Source organism: Lepeophtheirus salmonis, chromosome 1, assembly GCF_016086655.4.
Source record: "Lepeophtheirus salmonis chromosome 1, UVic_Lsal_1.4, whole genome shotgun sequence".
NCBI lineage: Eukaryota > Metazoa > Arthropoda > Copepoda > Siphonostomatoida > Caligidae > Lepeophtheirus > Lepeophtheirus salmonis.
In genome coordinates this window covers 32548076-32575532 of record NC_052131.2, presented here as the reverse complement: position 1 = coordinate 32575532, position 27457 = coordinate 32548076, and the positions used below count along the sequence as shown (strand labels likewise).

The 27457-nt window shown below is 31.7% G+C and overlaps 7 protein-coding genes across 8 annotated transcripts; 4 read left to right on the top strand and 3 right to left on the bottom strand.

The window, feature by feature from the left end:
• Nucleotides 1-4061: 4061 nt before the first annotated feature.
• Nucleotides 4062-5935, top strand: RpS15 (ribosomal protein S15). Its single transcript, XM_071891113.1, has 4 exons — nt 4062-4308; nt 4371-4531; nt 4614-5339; nt 5444-5935. Exons 3-4 carry the CDS (start codon nt 5220-5222, stop codon nt 5873-5875), a joined length of 552 nt encoding a protein of 183 aa, XP_071747214.1. The 5' UTR covers nt 4062-4308; nt 4371-4531; nt 4614-5219; the 3' UTR covers nt 5876-5935.
• A 4190-nt stretch (nt 5936-10125) lies between these two features.
• Nucleotides 10126-12903, top strand: LOC121124258 (uncharacterized). The gene is made up of 3 exons (XM_040719416.2): nt 10126-10270; nt 11162-11557; nt 11693-12903. The coding sequence occupies exons 2-3, from the start codon at nt 11172-11174 to the stop codon at nt 12624-12626; spliced, it is 1320 nt and encodes a 439-aa protein (XP_040575350.1). The 5' UTR covers nt 10126-10270; nt 11162-11171; the 3' UTR covers nt 12627-12903.
• A 1790-nt stretch (nt 12904-14693) lies between these two features.
• Idh3g (Isocitrate dehydrogenase (NAD(+)) 3 non-catalytic subunit gamma) lies at nt 14694-17029 on the top strand. Of its 2 annotated transcripts, XM_040719387.2 has the most exons (7): nt 14694-14835; nt 15149-15184; nt 15413-15504; nt 15823-15887; nt 15951-16155; nt 16211-16546; nt 16630-17029. In XM_040719387.2, exons 1-7 carry the CDS (start codon nt 14738-14740, stop codon nt 16959-16961), a joined length of 1164 nt encoding a protein of 387 aa, XP_040575321.1. In that variant the 5' UTR covers nt 14694-14737; the 3' UTR covers nt 16962-17029. The 2 variants fall into 2 exon arrangements, with proteins under 2 accessions (XP_040575321.1, XP_040575330.1); XM_040719396.2 differs by lacking the exon at nt 15149-15184 and having other exon boundaries at nt 14695-14835.
• Surf1 (surfeit locus protein 1) lies at nt 16558-18224 on the bottom strand. The gene is made up of 5 exons (XM_040719405.2): nt 18011-18224; nt 17834-17955; nt 17402-17764; nt 17179-17316; nt 16558-17107 (listed from the first exon to the last, which is right to left on the bottom strand). Exons 1-5 carry the CDS (start codon nt 18155-18157, stop codon nt 17047-17049), a joined length of 831 nt encoding a protein of 276 aa, XP_040575339.1. The 5' UTR covers nt 18158-18224; the 3' UTR covers nt 16558-17046.
• Nucleotides 18225-18303: 79 nt separating this feature from the next.
• On the top strand, nt 18304-19056 carry mRpS11 (mitochondrial ribosomal protein S11). The gene has a single exon (XM_040719375.2). It carries the CDS (start codon nt 18342-18344, stop codon nt 18921-18923), a length of 582 nt encoding a protein of 193 aa, XP_040575309.1. The 5' UTR covers nt 18304-18341; the 3' UTR covers nt 18924-19056.
• A 788-nt stretch (nt 19057-19844) lies between these two features.
• On the bottom strand, nt 19845-22069 carry LOC121124209 (uncharacterized). The gene is made up of 3 exons (XM_040719352.2): nt 21698-22069; nt 20253-21554; nt 19845-20182 (listed from the first exon to the last, which is right to left on the bottom strand). The coding sequence occupies exons 1-3, from the start codon at nt 21938-21940 to the stop codon at nt 19988-19990; spliced, it is 1740 nt and encodes a 579-aa protein (XP_040575286.1). The 5' UTR covers nt 21941-22069; the 3' UTR covers nt 19845-19987.
• Nucleotides 22070-22578: 509 nt separating this feature from the next.
• Nucleotides 22579-24907, bottom strand: DEF8 (differentially expressed in FDCP 8 homolog). The gene is made up of 3 exons (XM_040719362.2): nt 23800-24907; nt 23492-23732; nt 22579-23415 (listed from the first exon to the last, which is right to left on the bottom strand). Exons 1-3 carry the CDS (start codon nt 24099-24101, stop codon nt 22702-22704), a joined length of 1257 nt encoding a protein of 418 aa, XP_040575296.1. The 5' UTR covers nt 24102-24907; the 3' UTR covers nt 22579-22701.
• Between the last annotated feature and the right edge of the window lie 2550 nt (nt 24908-27457).

The window sequence follows — 27457 nt, the reverse complement described above, 5'->3', positions numbered from 1 at the left end:
CTTGCGTAGTTTGTTTACATTTTCAATCGTATAAAAAAAGAAACAATCTACATTCTTGATTCTACAATTTGACAAGCCCTTGATTTCAAGTGAAATTGCAAAATCTATTTTTTTTTTTTCAAGGCAACAGTTTAAGAAAAGTATTTACAAAAATAAGTTCTGAGATGATAGATTACTAACTATTTATAACTAATCAAAATTGTTCTAATAGTCATATTTTTAAAGATTTATTTTTTAGCATTTGTTGCCAAGTTTTCAATATTATGACCAAGAATTTGTCTAAAAAAATAAATGATAAAATTAATTTGAAAAGGTTGCACGGTAATGTAAAATCTTGTAAACAGAATAAAAAAATTGTTAAACTTACAATCCCAATAATTTATATGTATGTTGTGTCTTGTTGTTATAGTATGATAGTTGTCAATAATTCCTTAATTTATTTAAAATAATAAATAATAGTTGTCAAAATTTTACCACCTCTTCTTTTTCTTAATTGAATTTTGTCCTTTTTTATATGCGTCAGACTCATGCCGAAATGAATAAAAAGGCGTGAGCGTTCCATGTTCCAGATTTCCATGACTAAGTCTACTGTATTAATGTCGTATTTTATTAAAAGCGTAGCTATACATATGTCACTATTGCTTGTATATAAAGGGGTTAAGTTTTCACGTGATGCCACAAGGAATAGGGGGACGTTTTTATTAGTTATACAGTTTAGTGTAACACCCTAAATCTTTATGGCGTTTTTTGTTCACTTGAGAAACCCCTGCAGTATGAAAACTCTCCATATAACCCCATCTTGTCGCTGGAAATAAAGTTTAACATTCTTCGTATTTAAATTTTGTTTCTATAAATCTGAGATTATGTATTTATATTAGGGATTGGACGGAATTACCAATCTATACTGCTTTGACCTAAATTTGAAGGTTGATGATACAAAATCAATCTACTATAGTATGAAGAATGATAATTTCTCATATGAGGAAGGGAGCTTCAAACTGTTGTAATGATTAAGTCACAACTTAATCTGATTTCCTAACCTCACGCGAGAATTAACTTTTTTATAATTTAAAACTTATCTCCATTTTGTACAATTTACAATTTGAAAACTTCTTTAATTTATTTAAAATTAAAATAAATGACTGATATAAAAATAAGCAGAGGTTGAGCAATTTGGCATTAATTAAACATTTTTACTGACGTCATAAATTGCATCATAATTGAAGGAGACACAATTTAGGGTGCTCAAAGTTGATATTTTTACTAAATAAAATGTATTTATTTTCCAGAAATTTTGATGAAACTTCATCAAATGACTTAATGAATAAAAAAAATACTTAACTCTTACATTGAATATTACTTGATGTTGATGTTAATGATAAAGTTTGATGTTTGAATTAGATCAAAGTAATATGATATTAAAATCCCAAAAAATGGCTTGATTTGTACATTATTTTTTTGATTGAATAAGGACTAGAAAAGTAGGATAATGAGAGATAAATATCTTATTCTTCCCCTGGTAATAGTAAATTTTTATCTGCAAAATAGAAATAAGCTTGATGTATATATTTTTAATACATTTTACTTTTTAGGGTCACATATGTAATAAAACTAGACAATACAGGTATGGATTTTTAATGAACATTAAAGTTTCAGTCTTTTTTGTTTTGATTGTTATAAAAATTGGTTGTTTAGGACTAAAATTGACCTACATGAACAGTGCTGCGCTAATGTCACGTAAAAACGCTCTATAGCAAGTACATAATCATATAATACATACTCGAAAAACTGCATTTGTCATTGGATCATTACTCATAACTTCCTAAGTACATAACTCCCTAACTTATAACATTTATATTATCACTATTATATTATATCGTAATTTATTGATAATCTCAGCGGTTCAGAGGTAGGGGAAAATCCCTATACAGACTGCTAGTCCAGGTCGTGTCTCAAGCATGCTTATTGTCAGTGATCAAGTTGTAGGGGATGGGGAAGGGGTGTATGCCATCTTCTTCTACAATAAAAATGCCCAAAAATCATTGGCCCCTCAGTCAAAATGGTAAGTTATGTAACTGACCTGGTTTTAACTACATGCACGTGGTTTCATTAAGAGCTGCCCCATGGTGAAGTTTGTGGAAACCTGTATACTCAACTGGATCTGTTGAGGGCCAAATTTGGCCGTAATTGCCATGCCACCCAACAAAATGACTTCAAACTGGCAGTCTCTTGATTAAGATAAATGAGCTGAGGGTATTTGTACTCAAAACATCCACGCCATACATGCTTAACAATAAAATTATAGTATAATGCGTATGTTTTTGCTTTTATTCCACAGTTTATCAGTCCATTCATAATCAATAATTATACCACGACAGGATATAATTTCCTGTGAAGGGTTATCTATTAAAAAAAATATTTCATTATTGATAGATATTCATTTATAGGCTATATATATTCACATAATTTGAAATAACATGAAATTTCACTTTAATCATGTGTATTTTAAAAAATTTATCAGGATAAAAGAACTCCAATAACCAGAATTCATCGTTGACCATCCCCGCTGGTTTTATTGAAAAAAATATCTTACCTTTAAAAAAAAAACAATTTTAAAAATATTGAAAAGAAATATCCCTTTCTATTACCGTAATTAAAGAAATACGGGCACAATTGATTAATTAGGGCATAAAAAGGCTTTGGCTTTTCTAAAAAAATGTAATTTGATAAATAAAAATTTTCGAATGAAAATTTCACTATTAATTAAATATCCCAAAAAACCATAATTTTTGGATAATGATGTAAATAATCCAACATAACCAAATTTTTACTTTTAAAATGTAATATTTTCGGATATCAATATTTATTTATTTTTTTGCTTTTTTGGCATTAATGATTGATTTAATATAATATTTTTAATTCCATATACGGTCAGATAATTAGGAACATTAAATTGTACAAACTGTTCAAGATGTTTACTATAATATTGTATCCTTCAGAGTTGGTTCCTTTTTTTCAAGTGATACATAAGAATATAATTCTCATTTTTAATTTTGAAGAAAAAAAAAATTAGCCCAACGAAATAATTCGGATACTCAAACGATCAGAACCACTGTACTTTTCTCCGATTATCAACATCCACAAATGTTTGATACAAATATTGAGAACTTAAAATGAAGGAACTTTATCTTGATTTAAAAAAAAATCCTTGAGATATCCTATATATTTCCCATCCAGTCTTTCACTTAATTCAGACATAAGTAATTGCTCTTCTCAAACAAACCGAATGATTCCATCAATAGATATTATGTCTTTGGATTTGAAGATTTTGATATGATCAGAAGATTGATCATATCAATCAAAATCAAAAGTATCTCATTCGGCTACAATTTATTTTTCTTTAAAATGAAAAATATTGTAATGCATCACTTGATAAAATGGAACTTTAATGCAACTTTTGAAATTCAACAACATAACTTTAAAGTTCAAACTTCTGAATCTCTTTACAAATAGAGAATGTCGTCAAAAAAATCATTTTCAAATGGCTACAGAGGTCAAAAAATGCCCTTTGAAGACTGAAACTTTACAAACATTACTTTTTTTATTGAAATACAAAAGAAGATCGAATTAAAATGTCACTTCTGAAAGGACACTGGTCCATATGGGGTTAAATGTTATATAAATATTGCTTTAAACATAAAAAGGCTCTAATGATCACAACATTCGTGAGATTCTTCTTATTACATTGAAAATAGACTTTAAAATATACATTCAATTCATGGCTGAAAAAGTAATTTTCAGGGCGGATTTTTTTTCTCCAGAGTACTTAAAGGATTTCTTGCATTCATAAAGTTGGACTAAAATTTAATTAGCTCATTTTTATGAATTAATACCCCCCCCCCACTTCTATATTATCTAAGAAATCGGTTAATTTATTTGAACTTTCCGATTCTGATATTATACGCAACTTCAACCAAAATTTCCCCATTTTTGGTTGTATTTTATTGTATACATTATATTTGTATAGCTAGAAATATAGTTGCATGACTAAAAAAGAAAGCAATTGAAGAAAAGATTGGATGCACGGAGAGAAAATTTATAATAATTTGTAACATTTATTTGACTTTATATTCTCTTTTCTCTTTCAATCTTATTTAAGATTAAAATAATTTATAAATCACTTTTTGTTATCAGTTGAAACAAGCTAGAAATTTATTTTTGAACCTAATTATAAGACTCAAATCCAAATGCTATCTCGTTGGCTCTACATTCTTGTTTTCCAAATCTTTGTGTCATGGAGTGTTAGAGGTAATCCTTATAAATATACATAAAAAACAATGGATAATTATGAATCCTAAATATTATTTCAGTGACTGGGCTAAAATGCTTCGTTGGCTTAGGGAACACAAGCACTCGGAACATACAGGAATTAGTAGAATGTCCAGCAAAGAAATATTATGTTTGTGTTAAAATGTACGGAGGGGGCATGGGAGATCAAATTCAGAGATACTGTGAAAAAATCAAACGAGAGGTGACGCTCTATCCTATTAATAAATAATTATTATTGAATTTGTAGTAATAATTTATTGCATGAATTGTATTCTATGTTTCAGGACTACAATGAATTACTTGACATCGAAGAAAAACTTCAGAATAACGAAGAGTACACAAATTCCCTTGTATCAGATCCCACTTGTAAGCCATCAAAGCATAATGGACGGGATGTCATTATTTGCCTTTGCTCTATGGATAAATGTAATGGATCGGAGGCCCGTAGGGCCTCGAGTTTCCATTTTCTTCCGTCTTTCCTACTACTTCTTACCGTTGCCCTCCATAACCGATTATTATTATAAATTATAATTTATTTGGTTTTAATTTAGAATATAATCGTCTTGAGTATATGGTTTAGCTCCACCCTTAGCGACTCACCATAAATAGTTATTTAATCTATTTGATTTTATATACCTACCTTCTACAAAAAATATATATATTTTATCTCTAATGAATCAATTTAAAATGTGTTATAAATAATAATATTTGATAAATAGATCCAATAAATTGCTCAGATCAAAGAAGTCATCTGATTCATCAATTAACACTATTTTCCAGCCAAGGAGACTGAGTTAAAAGTACAAATTTCCTACATTTTATGAAAAATGTGAGCATTGGAAAATTGAAGTGGGAAAAAAAAAGAATAGCCTTTTTAATTTGGCTAAAGAATGGAATTGATTTGGTACCACTGTATTGGCTGTAAAGGTGTTTTTTATTTTGTCCTGTCCTCTCTTCAATCTTTCTTTCCTTTTCCGATCTACTTAGGAGTAATCATGGCAGAAGAAGCGGTGAGTTTTTTATCTTATATGCTTTCGTAGTGATTCCACATGGGATCGTTTCGTAGTTTAAACATTGACTGAGCTTTTAATAATGGATGTCCTTGGTATTTCAGAATCCCGCAGTTCAGAGGAAGCGTCCTTTCCGCAAATTCGTCTACCGTGGCGTTGACTTGGATCAATTGTTGGACCAGTCCAACAAGGAACTCATGGAGCTCTTCCCCTGCCGTATCCGTAGAAAGTATGTCCGTGGGTTGAAGCGTAAACAGCTTACCCTTATGATGAAACTCCGTAAGAAGAAGAAGGAGTGTTTACCTATGGAGAAGCCAGACGTTGTGAAGACGCATCTTCGCAACATGGTCGTCGTTCCTGAGATGACTGGCTCCATTGTGGGTGTCTACAACGGAAAGACCTTCAACCAGGTCGAAATTAAGCCAGAAATGATAGGTCATTATTTGGGTGAATTCTCCATCACATACAAACCCGTCAAGCACGGTCGCCCCGGTATCGGTGCCACTCACTCCTCAAGATTTATTCCCCTCAAGTAGACATTCTTTTATATTGACTAAAACAAAATCAATATATATTAAATACAAAATCTATTTGTATATATGACTTCGATATTTTTATTATTTCTCTGAATCTCTGGGGATGCTACTCTTTGCAGAAGGAAGTGTTCAATGAAGTTAATAGCTCTAAATCCTGTGTTAAGAGTTTTTAGATGTCTAATTTTACCTATGCCTATGATTGCATTTGTTAATTAGTGATTTAATTTACTCACTAAGTGGATCGTGTATTTTAAATTTCGTTTAGTCTCTATTCTTAATCATTCTAATAATTAATTAGAAATTAATCTTGTATTTGGGCTAAAAGCCAGCGTGGTTATATTAAATTCTTTCTTGAAATCCACTGCCGCTTTTACAATGTTGGAACATTGTATGTACACGAATCCTGGATTCAATTAGTGCTATTTTTTTGGATCTTGTGAGACTTCTGTAAATTTGCTATCTTCTTCATAATTACTTTTCCTCTCTGGTAAAACCAACTGCCATCAAATTTTTCCATTTAACGCTTCATCTATTTACCAATTGTTTTTATATGCTGAAGTTTCATTTTTCTTGTGTTAATTTTTACGTGGCCGATAACTGTCAGCAATCAAGGTTTTAAATCTGCTCAGATAACTTCCCTAATTAGTATAGTAACATTTTGTTTATTTCACTTAAAACTAGTAAATGAAAAAGTCCGTCATTGTGGCTTTGAAATAAAATTCAATTAGCCTGTATGGGATAACTTATCAACTTAGCTTTTCGATGTGCATGATTTCTTAGTTTTTAAAAAAGGTAGTTCTTCTTCAAGAATAAGATTAATTGCAAATTAATACTATACGGCAGTAGTAAATATTTTTGATTTCATAAGTTTGCTTAATATTATTCTAGATACAAGGAAGAACATTGATAGCTATAACTTTATGTGGGTGCTACAAAAAAATGATAAAATCAATTTATGCTAGAGTAGGTTATTCTGCTTAATATAAAACAAAAAATAAAGACTAAAATTTTAAGAATGATTCCCACAGCATATTGGTGTTGGTATTTATCGTTACACACTTTTTTAATAAAAAGAGAGAACTTTTGCCCGGCGTTGTCTCGGTCATTGAAATTAAAATTAATTATGAACTCTTCATTTAAAAAAAAAAGGAGATTATAAGTTTTAGAAAGGAAAAAATATTCAAGTTGGACTATTGTTGGCTTATCTTTCATATTATTGTCAAAAGTCCTTTGTCTTATTCTGTGTTCCTTTTTTTCTAAATCTTATGATCTTAAAAAAAAGTGTGCAAAGATACTTACCAATATGCAGCGAGAATCATTCTGAAGATTTTACGTGCTTTATTTTTTGTTTTTTATGAAATAGTGCTTCGTTGGTTAAAAAATCGTTTTCAGAAAGGCTATTTTAAGCCTGCCACGGTTTAAACCGTCTCTTGAACCTTTAGAAACCAACATGAACAATTTCAGGAAAATACTTCCATTGGCTTGGCAATGATTCTAGGACTCATATACAGACATTTAATATATAGATAATACTAGCGGAGTTATTAGGCGTCGACGAACATTCAAATTTTCTTTTAATAATATAGAAAATTTAGTCCAAGCAAATCCTTACTGTTACTTCAATACATTGACTTTCTCTCCGCAAAAGAATAACAGTTTAAAAAAAAAGTAATATGATTTGGGGAGCATGGGAGTACAGGCTCGTAACCAAACCTTATATAAAGTACTTCCTTTTCACTCAAGGTTAATAAAAATGTATTTCTATTAACCTTGTTTTTAAAGAGTTTAACTAAAAACCTGCAATATTAAATTCAAGTGCTCCCTGTATACCATACTCCCTTTTTTCTTTATATTGTATTGATAAATGTGCAATTATACACATGGAATAATCATACATTCAGCTTAGCTTGTTTTTCTTTTTTTTCCTCTTGAAGGAAGGGAGTAAAAACTCACGTTGACTATTTTTTTAAACAATCACTTCTTTTATATTCCCCTCGTGTGGTAATAAAAATTTTGCGTGATTATTCTAGGTCTTTAGAATCCATGGTAAATGATATACATCACTATCAGGGAGCATTATACAATGCACCCTGTGACTGTTTTTCATACATGCTGATAAAGTTTGCTCTATTAATATGGATAATCCTGTAAACTTTTTAGAAGCTGGAGTTCCCCAAAAAAGTTTTTATGCTAAAATAATTGAGAAAAATATTTATGACGTTCTGCAATTTAAGACATGATAAGACTCTTTCCCCAGATAATATCTCAAGAATGGTACTCGAATGATTTTCTCATGTTCTTTGCAGTTTTGATTAATAGAATTATCTCAAATATAACCTAGAATTAGGACCAATGCCCTTTAATTGATGAAGCACTTATAATAGGCTTCGTGTTTGGCATAAAAATGAAAATAGAAATGGGTAATTCGAGTAAAATTATTATATGCTTTCTTTAAAAAAAACCTTTTCAAAATAGAATGAATTACTCTAGTTTAAAATGAAATATGAAAACAATCAATTAAAAAGGTAATTCTAAAAATAAATTAAACTTATTCTTTAAAAACATGCATTTGATAAATAAAAAACAATGACAACATTTTGTCATTTTTAAAAATTATATCTAATTTTGACAAGCAAATATATTATTTTATGTTGTCAAATATTTCAAAGGGCGACAACATAATTTTAATGAGGGATGGGATGTCCTCTCTTCCCACTTCAAAGTTGGTGTTTAATGCTTCAGTGTTTACCAAATACATTTTTTAATAAAAGGTACCTTTGGGTGTTTCCGGGGAGGGGGTAGGGTGAGCCTTGCCGGCTGATACTGAAAATTTTGGAGAGTATGCTACTAGCTATGTGTATTTTTGTTAATTATTACCAATTACATACTGAACTCAATTGAGTAAAATTAAAAATCCTTTGCCCTTCACTTCTACAAATTTCAAACTCCCTGTAGTCACGGGCCCAGATTATATTTTTCTCTTTGCTCTCATGCAACGTACCATTTATGAACTACAATATGACTTACGATTACGGAATATGTAATTCCAGCAATTACTTCATTATAATTGCAGAGGGCGATGCTTTCATTATTATTATTACTATTTCTTTTTTTGGATGGGGGCGTACCCCCAAAAATTATAAACACAGTAATTACTTATATAAATAGTTATATTTTTAAATATAGTCTAGTAAGAAAAATATACTTAAAATCAACGTTCTCTCAGATACCAATTTTTAAAAACATAAAATATTTTCATAATGTAAAAAATCCACATAAAGATAATTTTTTATTCACTTTTTGTGGTTTAAACTTCATAGGAATTTATGAGAATGAAGGATCCCCTTGAATACTTTTCCTTTTTTATTGATAGAATTAAATCTGTATGTTTCTTTTTAAACTAAATTCACACTGATCTTTACTCAATACGGATATATTTCATGATTGCCCCTTAAAAAATACTTTCACTGAAAGATAAACTAAAAATTCGATGATCTGTCAAAAACAGGATCTAATCGAACACTGGGTACCTATAAATAGGGCGTTTCAAAATTACTTATTTTCATAAGCCTAAATTGTAGGTTTTTAAAAATATTATGTAGTTACTAGTTAACTGCTAGACCCATTCTTACAATTGTGAATATTAATAAATAATAAAGTTTTCTTCTTAAAATATGCAGAGTTTTTCTACAAAATTTTGAATGTTTAAAACCTTTCCATGAAGTCGAATTTAACGAATGGATTTGAGGTAATTTCGAGGTATAATTTATAAATAAATTATAATCATTATAAGCTTATTTCCCAATCTACAATATAATATTTTACTTTATATACTTGTTTCAAGCCTAGTTGGTCTTCTTCTTTCTCTCATTTCTCATTAATAATAAAGATGCATTTCTATCAGAGCTGTACAGGGTTCAACATGTTAGGAAAGAGTAAAGACTCGACGTATTATAACCAACAAACCTCAATAATTATTCTTTTCAAAATAGAGGTTCTGTTTTCAATTTTGTAGAAATGTCGAAATTTTTTGTAAACACAACAGTCGTGCTTTCAAAATTCGTGGTATTTTCACTCCTATAAGTAAAAAAATTTTAAGTCACATAACCTCTTTATTTTGTAAAAAATAATTGAAGAGGTTTTAAGATTATAACTTGCATAGCTTTTAAAAATAAAATAATTCGTTCCAAAATTATACACATTCGATCGATGCAGAAACTCACCTTAAACAAAACTTATTTTTTTCTGACGTCAAAGCCGCCCCCTTGCCTAAAAAGTGCGCACACATTATAGTGATTTACATGTTGTTATACAAACAAATAGTCCAATTGAACGTGGCAGTTAACTCGAGATAAGACTATTTCGTCTTTTAGCTTTATCAATAGACTATAGAAGGTAATAATTTAATTAACCTTTTGTGAGGAGCTCCGACTAGATTCAATTTTAAATCGGAGGAAGCATATCCTTTACCATTTTTAAGACAGAGGTGGGGCGGATTCCCTTTAAATTACAAAAGAGTCTTTATGGTCTATTATTTATAAGTCTATTGGAACTATAACTTATTAAAATTACGAATGAACTAATTAGTAATAACTAATATCAATTGAATTTCATTCTTTTTATATATGATCAAGCAAGTTTTATGCCTTCAAAAATCAGAACCAAGTTAAAGTCAAGATTTTAAAGTTTCATCCAATTCTCAACTTAGTTATATAGCTTTACTTTAAGTTAATTATTTATTTTTTTAGGTAGCATAAGCTTCAGGCTTAGATATTTCATTTATGAAATATTTCCTTTTGAATTGTTAATCCATTTGCCTGGAGTTTTGGCTCTTCCCCATCAGCCTACTGATTAATGATCATTATTTGTAACTAATATTGATTATTATTGCAACAGCGATGAGAAAAAGTATACATAATAATACATCAAATTCATGTCCTCAGGAAATAAATGATAATTTAAAGCTTAAAGCATAGGCTGACTTTATGGGGAGTTTGTGAATATTTGTTATTTGAATACGTACATTTTATAATACTTAGTATAAAATAAATACAAATTGCCCCACCAAGAACAAATTTCAAACTCTGTTTATGCTCAAAACAGTACTTTATATCGAGTGAAATAATTTTAATTGACTTTTGAGTCCAAGTCAAATCTTGAGTCTTTGATTATGTGGTCATCAAGTCTTGAGTCCTAATTCCTATATCTGTTATGCAGTAATAAATGTTATTATGCTAATTTAAGTTAGTTAAATATTGCCTATTTTATTTTTAATTCTGATTTCAGAGTTCGCAGTATGTTGTGCTGCTGCCCTGGTTGCAAATCTGGAACTCGATACAGAGGGAAAAAAAAACAAAAAATTGAAGCAATTAAAAATAGAGCTAAAGTTTCGTTTCATAAACTTCCAAAAGACTTAGAAATTCTATCTACGTGGCTTAGGAGAATTCCAAGAAAAAATTGGAAACCCAATAATAATACACGAATATGTAGCAACCACTTTGATCCAAGTTGCTTTATTATTGAAAGGGTAGACTCAAATTCAACGAGGAAAAAAAAAGGTGGGAATCTCAAACATCAACGATTAAAATCAGATGCAATTCCAACCATGTTTCCTAACTTACCATCATATTTATCTACCCCAGCGCCAACTATGAGATCAACATCTTGTTTATCGACTGAGAGGTATTATTTTATTACATTTTCAAATGGTGGTGGTTGAAAATTGAAAAAAAAATAAAATACTACTTTCTGAATATTCTATTGTAAAATTTTTAGAAGTTTTGTCTAATAAAAATATTTTTCTTATTTTTTTTAAAGATTGATAAAACAAGAAACTCAAATTAAGAATGAAAAAATTTTACTTCTTGAAAAGGACAAAGTCAAAACATTGAGCCAAATACTAGAGAAAATAGATACAACCCTGATTCCAACATGTGTTAATGTCTACAAAGAAGAAAAATGTTTAATATACTATGGCATGAAAATTGAAAGTGATACTCCGAAAATTAAATTTAATTTAACAATTAAAGATGATCTAACATATACGATGAAAATCGGCAAATTCAAAATTCCGAGGAATCAAGTACTCGAAATTTGTCCTCATTCTAATATTGATAAGATTTCTCAGGTGCATAATATTTTAGTATTTTTAAATACTTATCCTCATCAACCAGACAAGATACATGTAACTGAAGGACTTTTAGAAATATTAAATGAATATTTAAGCACGTCATCACCAAATACTCATCTTGAATCTATTAGAGAACAATTATATCTACATCCAACGCATAAAAATGGAAGAAAATATTCAACTAAATTACTGGATGCCGCGGTTTTATGGCAAAACATGTGTCCAGCTTTATATAATCAAATCCTTGCATCAGGATTGCTCATTTTACCAACTGTACAACATATAAGAAGGATTAAAAGAAGTGTCAAGGCTGAAGTAAACCTTAATAAAAGTCAGCAGTATGGAATCTCCCCTTTAGATGAAAATATCCTTTCTGCAAATCTATTGGAACCCCACTACGAAATTGAAACTCAAGTAAATGTGGAGGATATGCAGTATGAATCCTCAAACCTGGATGAAAAGATGATTCCACCCAGTCTCCTAGAACCCCACTGTGAAATTGAAACTGAAATTGACGATGATGAAACTCAGCATGAAACCTTAAATTTAGATGAAAAGATAAAACCACCCATTCTACTGGGTCTGCTACATCCCAAAATTGAAACTGACGGGCTTTCATAATTTCTCTTTTATCCATTATTCTGACATGTAACACACTAGTCTATGTCTATATAGAACCATAATTTACATATGAATTGTCTAATATTGATTCCGAAAAAATTACTAAATAGTCATATTTAAAAAGTAAAAAGTGATTTAAATATTTCGGGTAATTATAGTCACTCCTTTTATTACAAAATATAGATAATAAATTTATGATTTATGTATCCTGTTCAATACAGCCACATATAATAATATTTATCAATATTTAGAGACAAATAAAAATTCATTCTCGACATCAGTTAGATTTAAGGAATACTGAATATGTTACATTCTTGTGTGGTTGTACGATAGTAACTAAATCTAATCGAGCAGGCAACATTTTTGATTGCGCCAGGGGAAAAAAATATTATGCAGTAACTCTAGTAACTTGATTTACCAAAAGTAATCCATACCAAATTAGAACATTCGAAGAGTTTCCTGTTTTTTTAATTTTCTAACAATATTGTCAAACTGTTTCTTTGCCAAGAAACGAAGTATATAATTTTCTACAATTAAACGATTGAAATGGGTTACTACCGTAATGCTTTAGTATATAATTAATTAATATACTTGGTGAGTTGACACAAAAACAATCTTGAACAAAAATCAATACAGCCGAATATTTCCTAAGATATATTTTGGTCAATTATAGCCTTTGTATTCAAATTTCTGAGATAAGTTTATATACCCTAGAATGTAAAAAATAGTTCAGAACCTTTATTGGATTGATTAAGTTAATTAAGCCTCGACTTGGCTTCTTTCAAATAAAACTATTTATGTTTACTTTTTTAAATGTAACAGTAATTGTTTGCTACTTTAAGTACAATTTGTGGCACTTCCAAAGGAAGAATAAGAACAATTTTTTGTGAGAAATTAACGATAATTTGTCGAAGAATATAATCAGGGTAATTCAAACTCAATTTGTATAATAAAATCTTTGTAGTTGATATGTGTTGGTGGCCCTCATTTTTTTACGAATTGTCGAACTAATTGGGTGATATTAGGAGAAACCTTTTGTAAATTCTTATGCTTTAAAACTTAGTTGCAAAGAACTTTTTTTTCTCCATGCAATTAAGGTAGGTTGTCTCTTAATTGTACATTCCCCCCAATAATAATTTATTATCTCAATTTGTTTTATAATATAAAGACATTATTTTTTTAATTAATATTATTAAAAAAATTATTAAGAAAGGCCAAAAAATATTTATGGGAAGAAATTATCTATAAAAAAAAGTGTCAGACATTAGTACGAAAAAATAGGATGTCATTCCCCAAAGAAAAATCCTTACAACGGCCTTATTTTGGAAATAGACAATGAGAATATAACGAACGCGTGTTGCAGTTGAGACCGTTTGCATGGCCGTAATCACCGGAGATGGGGGGGGCAATAATATTTTTGGGTATAGTTTTTATGGTTTTTTAAATGGTGAGTAATCCACATTCACTACAATAAGGCCCCAAATAATAAAAACATTATTACGGCACAGTAAAGTAATAAAAATCATCTTAATTTAAGTTTGTAGTTCAATAAAGAAGAAAAAAGGGCATATTTTATATCTAGTAATATTGCGTAGTCAAATCCCAAGAGTGATACTATACTAAAAATGTAATGTGACAATTAATTATAATTAAATGTATTAACAATGATGATTAAATCGAATAATATTCTTTAAGTTTAATTATATACAACGGAAATTTTTGTGTATAATAATGATCACATGACTGTTGATATGAATCTATGATAAATGGATTAAAAATTGTAGAATCGTGTATCTGCTGGTGGATTAGGATTTATTTCATTACGCAACATTAAATTGAACAGTACAATTTCTAGCTTCAGATGTAAGCTATATTGTGTAAATTAAAATAGCTAGATTGATCTGCTTTCGCAAAAAAGGCGAACCAATCAGAAAATACAATGGATGTATATAAAATTCAAACAACAAATGATAGGCTTTCCCTTGTTTTTTTATCTCATTTGTTTTCCCTTTCATGATCAAGTTCCCTTTAATCAGATGTTCAGGAGTTAAAATTATATTTATATATAAGATATTACATTTGAGTTTTGACAATATCTTGAGTCTTGAGAGATGGCCGTCATTAATCAAAAATTAGGGAATTTACTGAAACCGTTGATTGTGGCAAGATGTTGGACGGCAAGATCTTCCAGTGGAATTCCAATCGCTCGGTGAGTAGGTTCTTTTATGAAGGAATTCACTACGTTCAAAATCATCAAGGATCGTTACTTGTTATTATTGATGGATTATTAAATTAAATTAATTTAACGATTGGCTATTAATTGACTGTAATTGATATGATATGATTATACAAAATAATAATGATTACCATGAACCAACTAACAATTAATTAAAAATGTCTATAGTCGTGTGAAAGAACTACATATTATATTGAATTATATAACTAATTAGACGGATCGCGCTGTTTCGTTGTTTTGAGTTGGACTTAATTCTTTACTTTTATAATTTTTACTCTACATATAGGCTTAAGGAGGATAAGAATTATCTCGGAAGTGCAAGGTATTTTGTTTCATCATTATATAATATATTTTCCTGTTGTTGTGCGGATTTCCACCTCTTGGACTCTGTTGTTTCTCTAGTCTCTAGTACACATACTACATTATAAACTATAATACCACATATTCCTTAATCAATTCTATGGATTTCCAATTTATTATCCCTTTGGAATTGTTGGACCTTTCTTTATTCGAAAAATTGTTTCTTATTCATTTTTCTCTTATATTTCAGATATGGAGGTCGACATACAGTGACTCTCCTAGCAGGAGATGGGATTGGACCCGAAATGATGGGATATGTGAAACAAGTTTTCAAACATGCTGGTTAGTTAGAGGATGTATTTTTTACATCCTAATTTATATAGTTTGTCATCACCATGATGTATGATATGGTGGTGTACAGTAGCGTCAGCAAGTTGTAAAATGCTATGGGGAATCAAAATATTTAATCATTATACTAACAAAGCGAAGGCTTATTAATAATCTTGCTCCGGATTTTCAATTAACCACTGATTGTGTACTTAGGGATGGAGATTGTTTATGAAGAATTGATTTTATCTCTCTCGCAGTTAACAAATATAAATATCTCACAATGCCCATCTTTTTTTATTAATACTGTGCAATATTAAATTCTATCTTTAGGAGCTCCTATTTATTTTGAAGATGTTGCCTTGGATACGAATGAGAGTGAAAAAGACATGTTTAACGTAAATGATTGTCTCTTTAAGATCAATTTTTTTATAATAATTTTTTTATCATTCTGGTAACAGGCCATTTCCTCAATTAAACGCAATGGATGTGGCTTGAAGGGCAACATAGAGCTAAAATCGAATGAGCCCAATTTGAAGAGTCGTAATGTTGTTATGAGGAACGAACTTGATCTATTCGTCAATGTTCTTAAATGCAAATCACAGCCTGGTATAAAAACAAGGCATTCGGATATTGATATTTGTATTGTGCGTCAAAATACAGAAGGTATTATTAGAGTAATAAATCTTTCAGTGATCCTCCTCATTAATAACTATCGTAGGAGAATACGCCATGTTAGAGCATGAAAATGTTCCTGGGGTTGTTGAAAGTCTTAAAATTACAACAAAGGAGAGCGTTGAGAGATTGTGTCGCTATGGTTTCGAGCTTGCAAGAAAGGAAGGTCGCAAAAAAGTTACGATCGTTCACAAAGCTAACATTATGAAAATCACGGACGGATTGTTTCTCTCCGTTGGAAAAAGAGTTGGTCTAGATTATCCAGAAATTGAATGCAATGAAATGATCATAGATAATTGCTGTATGCAGCTCGTTTCTAATCCATGGCAATTCGACGTCATGATACTAACAAACCTATACGGAACGATCGTCACCAATCTCAGTATGTTCAACTTTGGAGTTAAAATATTTTTTTATTTTTGCACATACACACGACACATATTTAAAAAAACGTAATCATTTTAGTTTGTGGATTGATTGGTGGACCAGGGATCGTGTCGGGTGGGAACTATGGGCCCAAATGCGCAATTTTTGAGCCTGGTACCCGTAACACTGGATCAAGATTAGTTGGGAAGAACCTTGCTAATCCATGTGCAATGATCAATGCTGGAGCGGATCTTCTTGACCATCTTCAACTCCACGATCATGCTCAGAGTATTAGGAGCGCTGTTTCAAAGACTTTGAATGAAGATGGTATCCTTACAACTGACCTTGGAGGTGATGCTTCTTCAAGTGAAGTCGTTGAAAATATTATTAAATATGTAAAAGAGGACAGTAGGAAGAGGGCTCCTCAGTAATTTTTGTTCTTCTAATGACTTGTCATTGTTCATATTTAACTTTTTAATAAATTATAGATGAAATCCGATATTATAGAGAAGTTGTTTACTTTCTGAGTGCAAATTTCTTCAACCACATGTAGAAAGTTATTCCAGAGAGGGAAAACCTTTTGGAAGAAAAGTTAATGATTAATTAATTAAGAAGACATATATATGTATATAACTATTTCATTCTCACCATGTTAACATATATGAAAAATGGTCATTTGCAAGAGTAACCCGCGTTTGTCCTCCAATCGGACCTCCTGGTACAGTTTCACAACTATCTAAATATATTGGACTAGTTCCGAGTTTTTCTGCAATCACAGGGACATTTCTGAAAATAATGTGTCACATTTAGAATTATAATTAAGAGCAAGCAAAGTATAATCGACATAATGTCATAAATGCAAATTTCAAACCTCGTATGTATCACTTCAGCATCCGGTTTAATTGGAGGTGTGTACTGATTTTTTCTCTCAGATTTCCTTGGTATACATATTAGCTCCACTTCTCCTTCTATCTGACCTTGATTGTAGCCTTCTGGGGAATTGAGTGGGATCCATCCTCTGTTTATTAGGATGACTTCATCTCTGTTACTCAATTTGAATGGATTGACACACCACCAGCCTGAGCTGCTATTACTTCCCATGAGGCCACTGGAACTGTGAACGTCTCCACCATTTTTAATCAGTGATCTAGGTCCAATAAGAACAGACCTGGAGTAGTCAAAGGTCCCCCTAACCCTTACTTTTTGATACTCAACACTTCGACATTCCTCAGGACTAAGAGTGCAATAATTACACATTAATAACAATTGAAGTGCTACACAAAGATGTAATAAAACTCATTACGTGGCTGGCAGCTCAATAGGTGGCTTGTTTTGTGATTCAGTCAACTCCTGTATGAGATTGAGTTTCCAGGTCCTTCGCTTGGTTTGCCAAACTCCGAGTGCAAATGTCGCCAAAGGAACTGCCTATCTAGGATTTCAACATTAAAAAATGAATTCCATCCAGTACAATGAAATTTACCAAAAGAACAATGCTTGAAGGCTTGAATGGAGATGATTTAATCCGATTCGAACTGGATGTTGAAGATACAAACTCTAAGCGTTTCTTAGAAGCATATCCTCGGAAATGGACTCTTCTCCAGAGGGCCTGAAGAATGCTGGACTTCATTTTTATTAATAATGAAGTTTTATAATTTTACCTACATAAGTGAGCTGCGTTATATAAGAATTTGCCGTCCATTGACGTACATATGATATTTTGTTGATTTGCATGACCTCCGGCCTTTCTCTACGTCATAGATTCATAATAAATAAATAATAAAATTTCTATTTCTCCAGCCTGCTGCAACACCATGAACGCTCTACGAATAGGTTTTCGCACCTTATCTCTCACGGTCCCTAGAACGGAGAGAGTCTTGGACTACAAATCCCTCATCAAATTGGGTTTTGTAGACCGTCCTTCAAAACAAGTAGATGTCGGAGATGCAGATGAAGTCAGTTCAAATGTGGCAGAGCTTTCCCTTGCAAAAACCTCCGTCTTTCCAGATGACGAAACAGAGAATCAACTTTTTAATGGAGTAAAATATAAAGACTTACCCTATGTGCACCTCACATGTAAAAAAAATAACACCAAAATATCCGCCTATGACTCTAAAAACAAATTCCTTTTTTATTCCTCCCCAAAAATGTACGGCTTCCTCAACGCAAGTAAAAGAACAGAGGTGGCTAACGTCACTACGGGAATCAATATGGGGCAGTCATTGAGGAATGTAGGTATTAAATACGTTCGAGTGGAAATTGATGGGTTCAATATAGGGAGACTCGCAGCTGTTAAGGGTATTGCTCAAACAGGCATTCAAATTGCTTCAGTATCTGATGTAACCCATGTTGATTGGGGATGGTCCAAGAGAGCAAAGAAACGGAGGCGTGTGTAATGTACTTTAATATAAATATAAATATCTATAATAATGACATTATTCTACGAATTATAACATTAATCATTTAACTAGTAGGAAATGAACGTTGAGCCACGATTTATTTCGAATAATAAAGAATCCTTTTTATTCAGTTTTCTCTGTTTGTTTGTTTTTTTAAATTGAGCAAAAGATGGAACAAAACATTAAAATCAGGATTTATAATATAAGATTAAACTCTAATACTTAACAACAACAAAAAAAAAAATCAATAATGTCTTCTCTCCATATTATATAATAAAATGATGGAACTTAACTCGATTTGACAAATTTTATATATATATATACATATATAAAATAAATATTAAAATAAGATTTGCTTTCTTCACCATGGTCACTTCTTAAAATACATATGAAAAACAATGATGTGACAAAGAACGATTGAATGACTAATTATTTATATATATATAATAAGTAATGATAAATAAAAGGAAGTAAAATTGACTATAAATTATAATAGCAAAAGAAAAACAAATCTACAACATATATATAAATGATGAAAAAGTTAATTATTTAAAAAAAAAAAAAAATCAATCTTGGACTGACATCTTTTTTTATTTTAATATTTTCTTTCTAAAATATTATTAACACATAGATCTCTCCTTCGCAGTTAAACCATTTCTGAGTATAGTAGTAGTGATATAAAACATGCCACAAAAAATTACAATGTATTACAGAGAGAATACTTTGTAGTTATTATTTAATTAAACAACCGAAAAAAAAAAAAATACTTGATAAATGGCACAATATATATATATATAATATTATTTTAACTATGATCATTGAAGAACGGTAGAAAAATAAAAGACATTTATATTAAATTTTTAATGTTTGTACTGGTCGCCATTATATCATTTTGTTAGTTACTAGTTCATGTGCCAAGTGACTTTTTTGTTCGTTCTTTTAAGAATAGGAATATTGTAAAATATAGGTCTTGGGGAAGAGGGAGTTTATGGGTGGTTAAACCAGTGGTTTCTTCTAGTTCGTTATAATAATAATAATTAATGAAATTCGGAATGGCCGCCTTAAGTAATGCCTTGATGTCCTACCGACTCTTTGGTCAAAGAGTCTAGTTTAATGGATTGAGTAGCATACTGAAGAGTGGTGGTTGGAGATGTAGTGACGACTGCATTGCCCCGTTGTGTTGATGTTGTTTGAACGACGCCAGTGGAATCCTCAAATGTTTGTGGCTGATATGTAAACTGGACCGGCTGCTGAACCTGAAATATTCAAGTGTGCCGTACATAAAACAATGTAGAGGAGGAATAATAATATAAAGATCGTGCTTACTTGGAATGTAGGAGCAAATTGTGTTCCAGCTGGCCAGGAAAGAACGGATCCTTGTGGACCCAATGTGACTGAAGAAGATGCAGCTATCACAGTTGTGCCTCCAACTCCTGTAGGATTTCCATTCGATGATGTTGTTCCCACAGCACTAGTTGAATGTATAGGTAAACTTATGTTTGTTGGGAGGGATAGAGATGAGATTTGAGCTGTGGAAGTTTGTTGCTGTTGTTGGCCCTGATGATGAGAGCTGGATGTATCCGCCGTGCACATAACGACGCAAGACCGCTTAATACACGCCTTTTTTAATCTTCCTGGTCCTCCATATCTTTTTTGATCCAGACAATTCCTACATTCTCGACAATCCTGTGTTTTATCCCTATTAATACAACCTGAGCAAGTACCACAACGAGATCTTTTTTTCCTTTTGCCCGTGACGGGATCAATTTGTCCAGGAGACACCTCATTTAATTTTTTTTTCTTTCCCTTCTTGTTTTTAAGGGAATCCTCATCTTCCTCTAAAATGTTCCCATTTCCGTTGATGATATTATTATTATTGTGATTGGTAAGTAGGAGATTATTTGTCTTAGAAAAGATATCATCAGGTCCATTATCACTGAGAATAGTTGTGGGCTGTGCCCACTGAACCGGGTTTGATACGGAGAGAATATCTCCGGAATTCACAGGAGGATGATGATGTAAAATTTGAGCAGTGTGACTCTCAATTCCAAAGTTTATTAAAGCATTTTCTAAATGATCAGAATCATTTTTGATTCGATCAAATTGGTCCGTGAACTGTTTGACAGCAGCACATCCTGTTCCACTTTGTTTTAAAAGAGCTTTAAGAAAGCCAAGTTGTTCATCCAACTTATTATTCACATCCTCGATATCAAATACAACACCCATATCCTGACTCGAAATGATTTGTGGTGGATTCCCCTGGTTTAAAATGACGACTCGGGTACCAGAGGGATGGGAATTGGAGGATGTAGAACCATGGTTTGAGGCTCCATTATTAGTAGAGGTGACAGGAGAGCCACCATTCCTCGTTTCAATTGTTTCCAGGAAATATCCCTCAAAATGTTCTTTAATATGCGATGGAATGTCAGAGTTCATATTGGAGCTGCTTTTGTTAGTCAAGGATGAGAGGGAATGATTATGGTGAAAATGTATGGAGATTAAACAAGGATACGTTGTTTTACTTTTGATTTTATCATTTTCAGATAGACTTAGAATTTTCAACTCTAGTTTGGCAGGGCAGTTTTTTGTAGCATTGGTTTCACATTGGTAGACCATTCCCCATAATACCTACAATCAATTATATATGTAGATATTAGTAATTACTCATTTGTTAAGACTAAAGGGTAGAAAATAAATAAAAAACACCATTTAGTCGTGCGGAAAGTGTTAAATTTTAGACAACTTAAGGGAGTATTCCGTATTCACCTCACCTTTTTATTGAGAACATTGGTAAGAGCGATATTTTTATTAACTTTCCAGTTGGTTTTCGAGATTTCAATGAAATCCGTCAACCATTTCATACAATCTGATTCCGAGAGAAGAGCTACAGATAGAGTGCATTCCCAATTGAGTGAATCCGAATATTGACAACTTTCAATGCAATGAGGGATCGGAGGGAGCAGGGCCCGTACGTAGGTATTGTAGTGATCCAAATTTATGGGCAAATTCTGCATCGCCTTCCCCTTACTTTTAAGATGCACTTGCTCTTGTAACAACTAAGTCGGGGTACTTATAAATATATATTAATATAATGTCATAGACCTATTAATAAATTAATATATATAAATATAAAACTATTAATATATGTAGACATAGAGGTATTAATATTATAAGTATATTATAATATTTAATAATATATCACATCCTCGAAGAAAAAAAACAATAGTAAGTATATTATAAAAGTTAGTGACGTCAGTTTGGAAAGTAATATTTACTACTACTGTCTATCCATTATTTGCTGCTTCTAGCTAGTACAGCTTTGATCTTTTTCTGCCTTGCCCATCATACTTTTATTTTTAATAAAATCACCAACTCACTCTCTTTCTCTAGCTCCCTCTTTCCCTTGTAAAGCAGCCCTTCAGCACTCATTTTCTTGCTCATTCTTTCTTTATTTCCTTCCTTTTCTTTCCCTTCTAATTCATTTTCATTAGAATAAAGGGAACCCTAATAGTGATGAATAACATAGCTCAATGATGTGATGGTGACATAATGAACAACATCGCATCTAGCCTACCACATCCTGGTTCTTATTTTCTATATATATATATTTTTTAACTTTATAAAATACTAATAGGGGGCGTGGAGTCTTTACTTTCTTTTATAAATATAATATATTTCATGATTATTGAACTATCTATGGTACTATTAACTATTATTTATAAGCATAAATGATTAAAAACATCTTTAACTAATAATCAAAGTAAATCGAAGATAATTATTTTGTCTTTCTCTCTTGAAGTCGTTTACACTTGGGACAAATGGAGCCATTCCCTCTAAAACAATAGTGATGACAGACTCCTTTGCAATATTCGCAGAGATAACCATCCTGTGAGAAAGGGAATAGAATATCCTTCTTATTTTTGCAGAGTTCACAGATAAATCCACGAGCATAACATAAAACACAATTAACTATATGATCGTAAAAAGATCCAGTTATTTTTTCCATGTATCTTAATAATTCACCCGACTCAGTGTCTAATAAATCCTCTAAAGAATAATAGTCAACGCTATCTACGAAATGTTGACGATCACTCAGTTCCAGGAGTAATTTCTCGTCTGAAGCAAATCGGCATACCTCCAAGTACTTTTTCATAAAAAATAATTTCCTTCGTAGATCTCTCACCTCATTCAGTTCATGAACCGCCGCAAAAAGGCGAGGATTTACTTTTTCAATATTAATAACAGGCTTCTTCACCATGAGTGACAGATATTGCTTCGAGACTTGACTCAGAGGTACTTTGGTAAAATCCCAATTTTGAAGGATCCTAGCAGGAGTTATACCCTTTGAGCCCCAATGGCATAAAGAACAATAATAAAGCCCAGTGTAGTCACAGAGATTGGGCTTGAGTTTAGAAGAAGATGAAACAAACTCTATTTGACACTCACTACATTGGTAATTTAAACTCGGAAGGCTTTTTTCGGGGCAGATCTAACATAATATAAAAAATAAATAGGGAAAAAAATATATTCTCTAAAGGATATAATGTTTTAACTATTTAACATACCGTCATAATGAAGTCCGGCTTTGTACGAACTTTGACCCCAACACAATCCCTTTTAATATATGGTACACAGGCATGGTGAACACAGAAACCACAGTCGTGACAGTGTTGGGAATATTGCATATATATTCTGATAGTTGTTCCACAGACTTGGCAATAGATCTTATTTTTTCCATCGCTCCAGTACGGAGAAATATGTGAATAATTTATATTGGGATCCTTAGTGTCCACGAAGGTGTGTCCCCTATAAATGATGAGGAATAAATTTAACTTGCGGATTACATAAAAGAAAAATTAATAAAATACCATACTTTGTTTCAATGGATGCATTTGATTTGCTCATCAGTCGTTCTTTGACGTCTTCATGACGGATCCTCAGTTTGATTAGCCTCTTTACCAATATCTTTCGCGCATCAGAATTCTCTTCTGACTCCAAAAGGGAATTTTTGGTTGTTCGAATAGCCATCTCGATGGCTGCAAAAGCCTCTTCGGAGACTTCCTCCTGAAACTTTTGCGGAAGAACATCATCTAAAGGAATGGTCATGGAGGATGAGTACTCCCATTCATCATCATCAGAGTGAGAGGACTGCGTAGAAGAAAGAGAGGAGGACATTCTGACTTAAGTTACTCTTGATTAGACTCAGTAGAGAATCGGTTGATGGTCTCATTGACGAGAAGCGTATGATCCAAAAGAGAGTTGAGAGATACTCTCAGAGATCTGACTTCTTTAGCAGTGATGTCAACTTGAAGACTTTTATCTTGGACGGAGAGTTCCTTTGAAATAACTCCTCCCCGGGCGGGTTCCTGATCTACACTCAGAACTTGATGAACGATGGATGCTTCTTGGACGGATTTGTAGGGTATGGATAGATGAACTTGGGGGTTCATTCTTGTAGGGAGGAACAGTAGTTCTGGTAGAGTGAGTCAACCCGGGACGTCTTCTCTTCCAGAATAGATAATGACACTTTGAGGCGTTCAGAGTCTCCAAAAAGCTTGTCTTGGAGTGTCTTTGCCTCTTTAGAGATTGATTTGAGTTTTTTTATGTTGGAGTTGTGCTCAAGGAGCTGATAGTACAACTCGGACGAGGAAGAAGAGAGTGACTCAAGGTTAAACTCCGATAGGGGTGAAGATAATGAGTCTAGTAACTCATCGGGATGAAGATCCGTGTCAAAAACTACGTCTTTTTGGTTTTTATAATTTCCTTCAAGGTCCTCAGAGATTTGTTCCAAATTGGGAGGTGAAATTCTACTCCTCATGAGTGAGTCAGATTTAGATAATATTTGGTAAATTGAACAGTACTGCAGTAACTAACTACTAGTTATCTGTGAAGTATGCTACTGAGAAGTGATAACTGATAAGGAGCTATGTTAGTATTGAGGAGGAAAAACAGCGACAGCTAACGCCAATCAGCTCTTTAGTAACGTTGATAATTTTGGTAGGAATACAAAAGCGTCCGAGGAGAAGAGAAAAATACTTGTGGCATCATTGATTAAATAATATACATCTTCTTCTATCAAAAACGTAATCATTCCCGCCTTTATTATTCAATATTAATATAATATTATATGCTGATAGTCGAAGAGAAATGAATAAAATGCCTAAAATAACGTCGCCTTCTGTCTGTATTTCGGAAAATGGAGGCTCAAGAATTTGGAAAATACTTACTGGATTAGAAGCAGATGGCTTATTGAATTTATCGCTTTAAATGTGCCTTTAGTCCCCTGCTTAGAATTACACGCCACTCATTATCCTCACCTCATAACAAGATTCATCTATAAAATCAAGTTAACGATGAATACATCAAGTCAGACTTTAACTTTGATCTCACAAAGATGTTTATTGCATGTAATATAACCTTATCTATTGCTAATCATCCTACGTTCAAAAAATCTATTTTAGCCAAAAAAATTATCAAGAATTATGATACACAACTCATTCAATAGCAAAGAAAAGTGCTTAAATGGTCACAACAACGGGAGTAGTAGCTTTGGATGGTTGGCAACTAGTTTATCTGACATTAGTTTATTCACTTAAAGACTTGGGTATGATCATTAGGTTTTCTAATATTACATAGTCAATAAATATTACTTTTTTTATCACTTAAGGATTAGCTATGGTTGATAAGCCCCAAGAAATGGTGTTCAGAAAACTCATAAAAGGCAAAAAAACTGCTTAAATGGTCACAACAACTAGGATAGTTACATTGGGTGTAGCATTATAATTAGCCATTGTGCGTATCCTTCATGACAATAGTATGTTGTTACACAACCATAAATAACGAGGGAGGGGGCGAAATCTTTTTGAATGCCTTTAATAAGGAGTAATATCGCCGGACATTACTACATAATTAGCTTTTGCACTAAATCTTTACGATGGATTTAATTCTAACATTTTTTTTATTAGTATATTTATTGTCTAATTTTATGATTTTGACATTTACTTTATTATTAATAATTATTTGATCTCATCCGTTGAGATATATCTATCATATGCACAATTGTATATAGCAATTTCCATATTAGGACAAAAGGGCGATGATCTTTTTGATTAAACTCCACGTCTGGCTTGTGTTTAGCAACTTAAAGTTATGACATATTTAAATGAATACATGTCAGAACAAGAAAATATTATTTGGATCAATCTATTATTTCAATATTCTGTATTAATAATTTATTGTTGTTATTAGTTATATGATTCTAATTGTTTAACTTTCTATATTTAAAATAAATGTATGATGGTTTATTTTTTAGTATGTAGATTATATTTAATTTAAGTCTTCTTTTTAAACATGGAACTTCAAATATATTTCGAAATACGCTACTTTGTCATTTCATTAGTTATTATTCTGAGAATATGGTTCATAATCAATTAAAATTTCATAGAGTGTTACGTTTTCAAATCTACTGTAATGGATAAAAAATGTCTAAGTCAATTATACGTAGTATATCTTCATTAAACAATTAGCAAATAAATACTTTCGTTATACCCTCAAAAATCATAATAAAGCAAGCAGATGATAATCATATCAGTATTTTAAACAATGATACCATAAGTCTTTCTCCCCCCTTCTCCTCGCACGCGTTTTTCTCTAAAGAGTCTTTACTAGCTAACTGCATCAACAGCAAAGAAACATTAAACTACAAGTGCAGCTCTTACTCGAGCGAGCTTTAAATCAAAGTAGCGAAACGAAGACCATGTGATCAATATTTGTAGGTGTTGTGCTGGTAGCAACAATTTATTTTGTTCCCTAGGGGGGGTTAATTTTTACTTCATTGGACCATAAAAAGGGACATCTTGGGTGGTTAAAAAGATTTCATTAAAACTATGATTAGCGATACAGGCACGTTTCGCTACTTTGTTTAAAGTTTTATCCCGAGCTTGTGCCTATTCAAATATAATTATTTGGTTAGGAAAAATGTAATGCTGCGCTTCTAATTAAGTATGACATTTATACAGAAGAACTTAATAAATGTCTTCTATTTATTTGGTCAGTGAAACATGTATATATATATATATATATGTATTTATATCGGATATGTTATTATTCAATCCAAATACAACGATGTAATACCATTGTCGTCCAATCCCATAAACTACTATTGCACTATATAGTAAGTAGCTATTTATGTATTCATCTTCATCGTAGTTCCTTAATGCTAGGTGTCACGAGGCAAATTACGCAATGCAAAACAATTAAAAATAGGCTTGTTTCAATCGATGTCTAGATATTATGTAAATTGTCTTTAGCGAGAGTCTCATGACATTTAATAAATCTATAAAATATAAATATGCAAAATTCGATCAGTTTGAATCGGGAGTGATATTAATATTTTGAAGCTAGATAGTATAAATATCTCAGTTGAATAGATTAGCGCCACGAATTACAAATTATGTGATTGCTAGTTAACAATTATAATTAATAACATCTCATTGAATAAGACACAATCATTAGGACGGAAGCAAAGACAG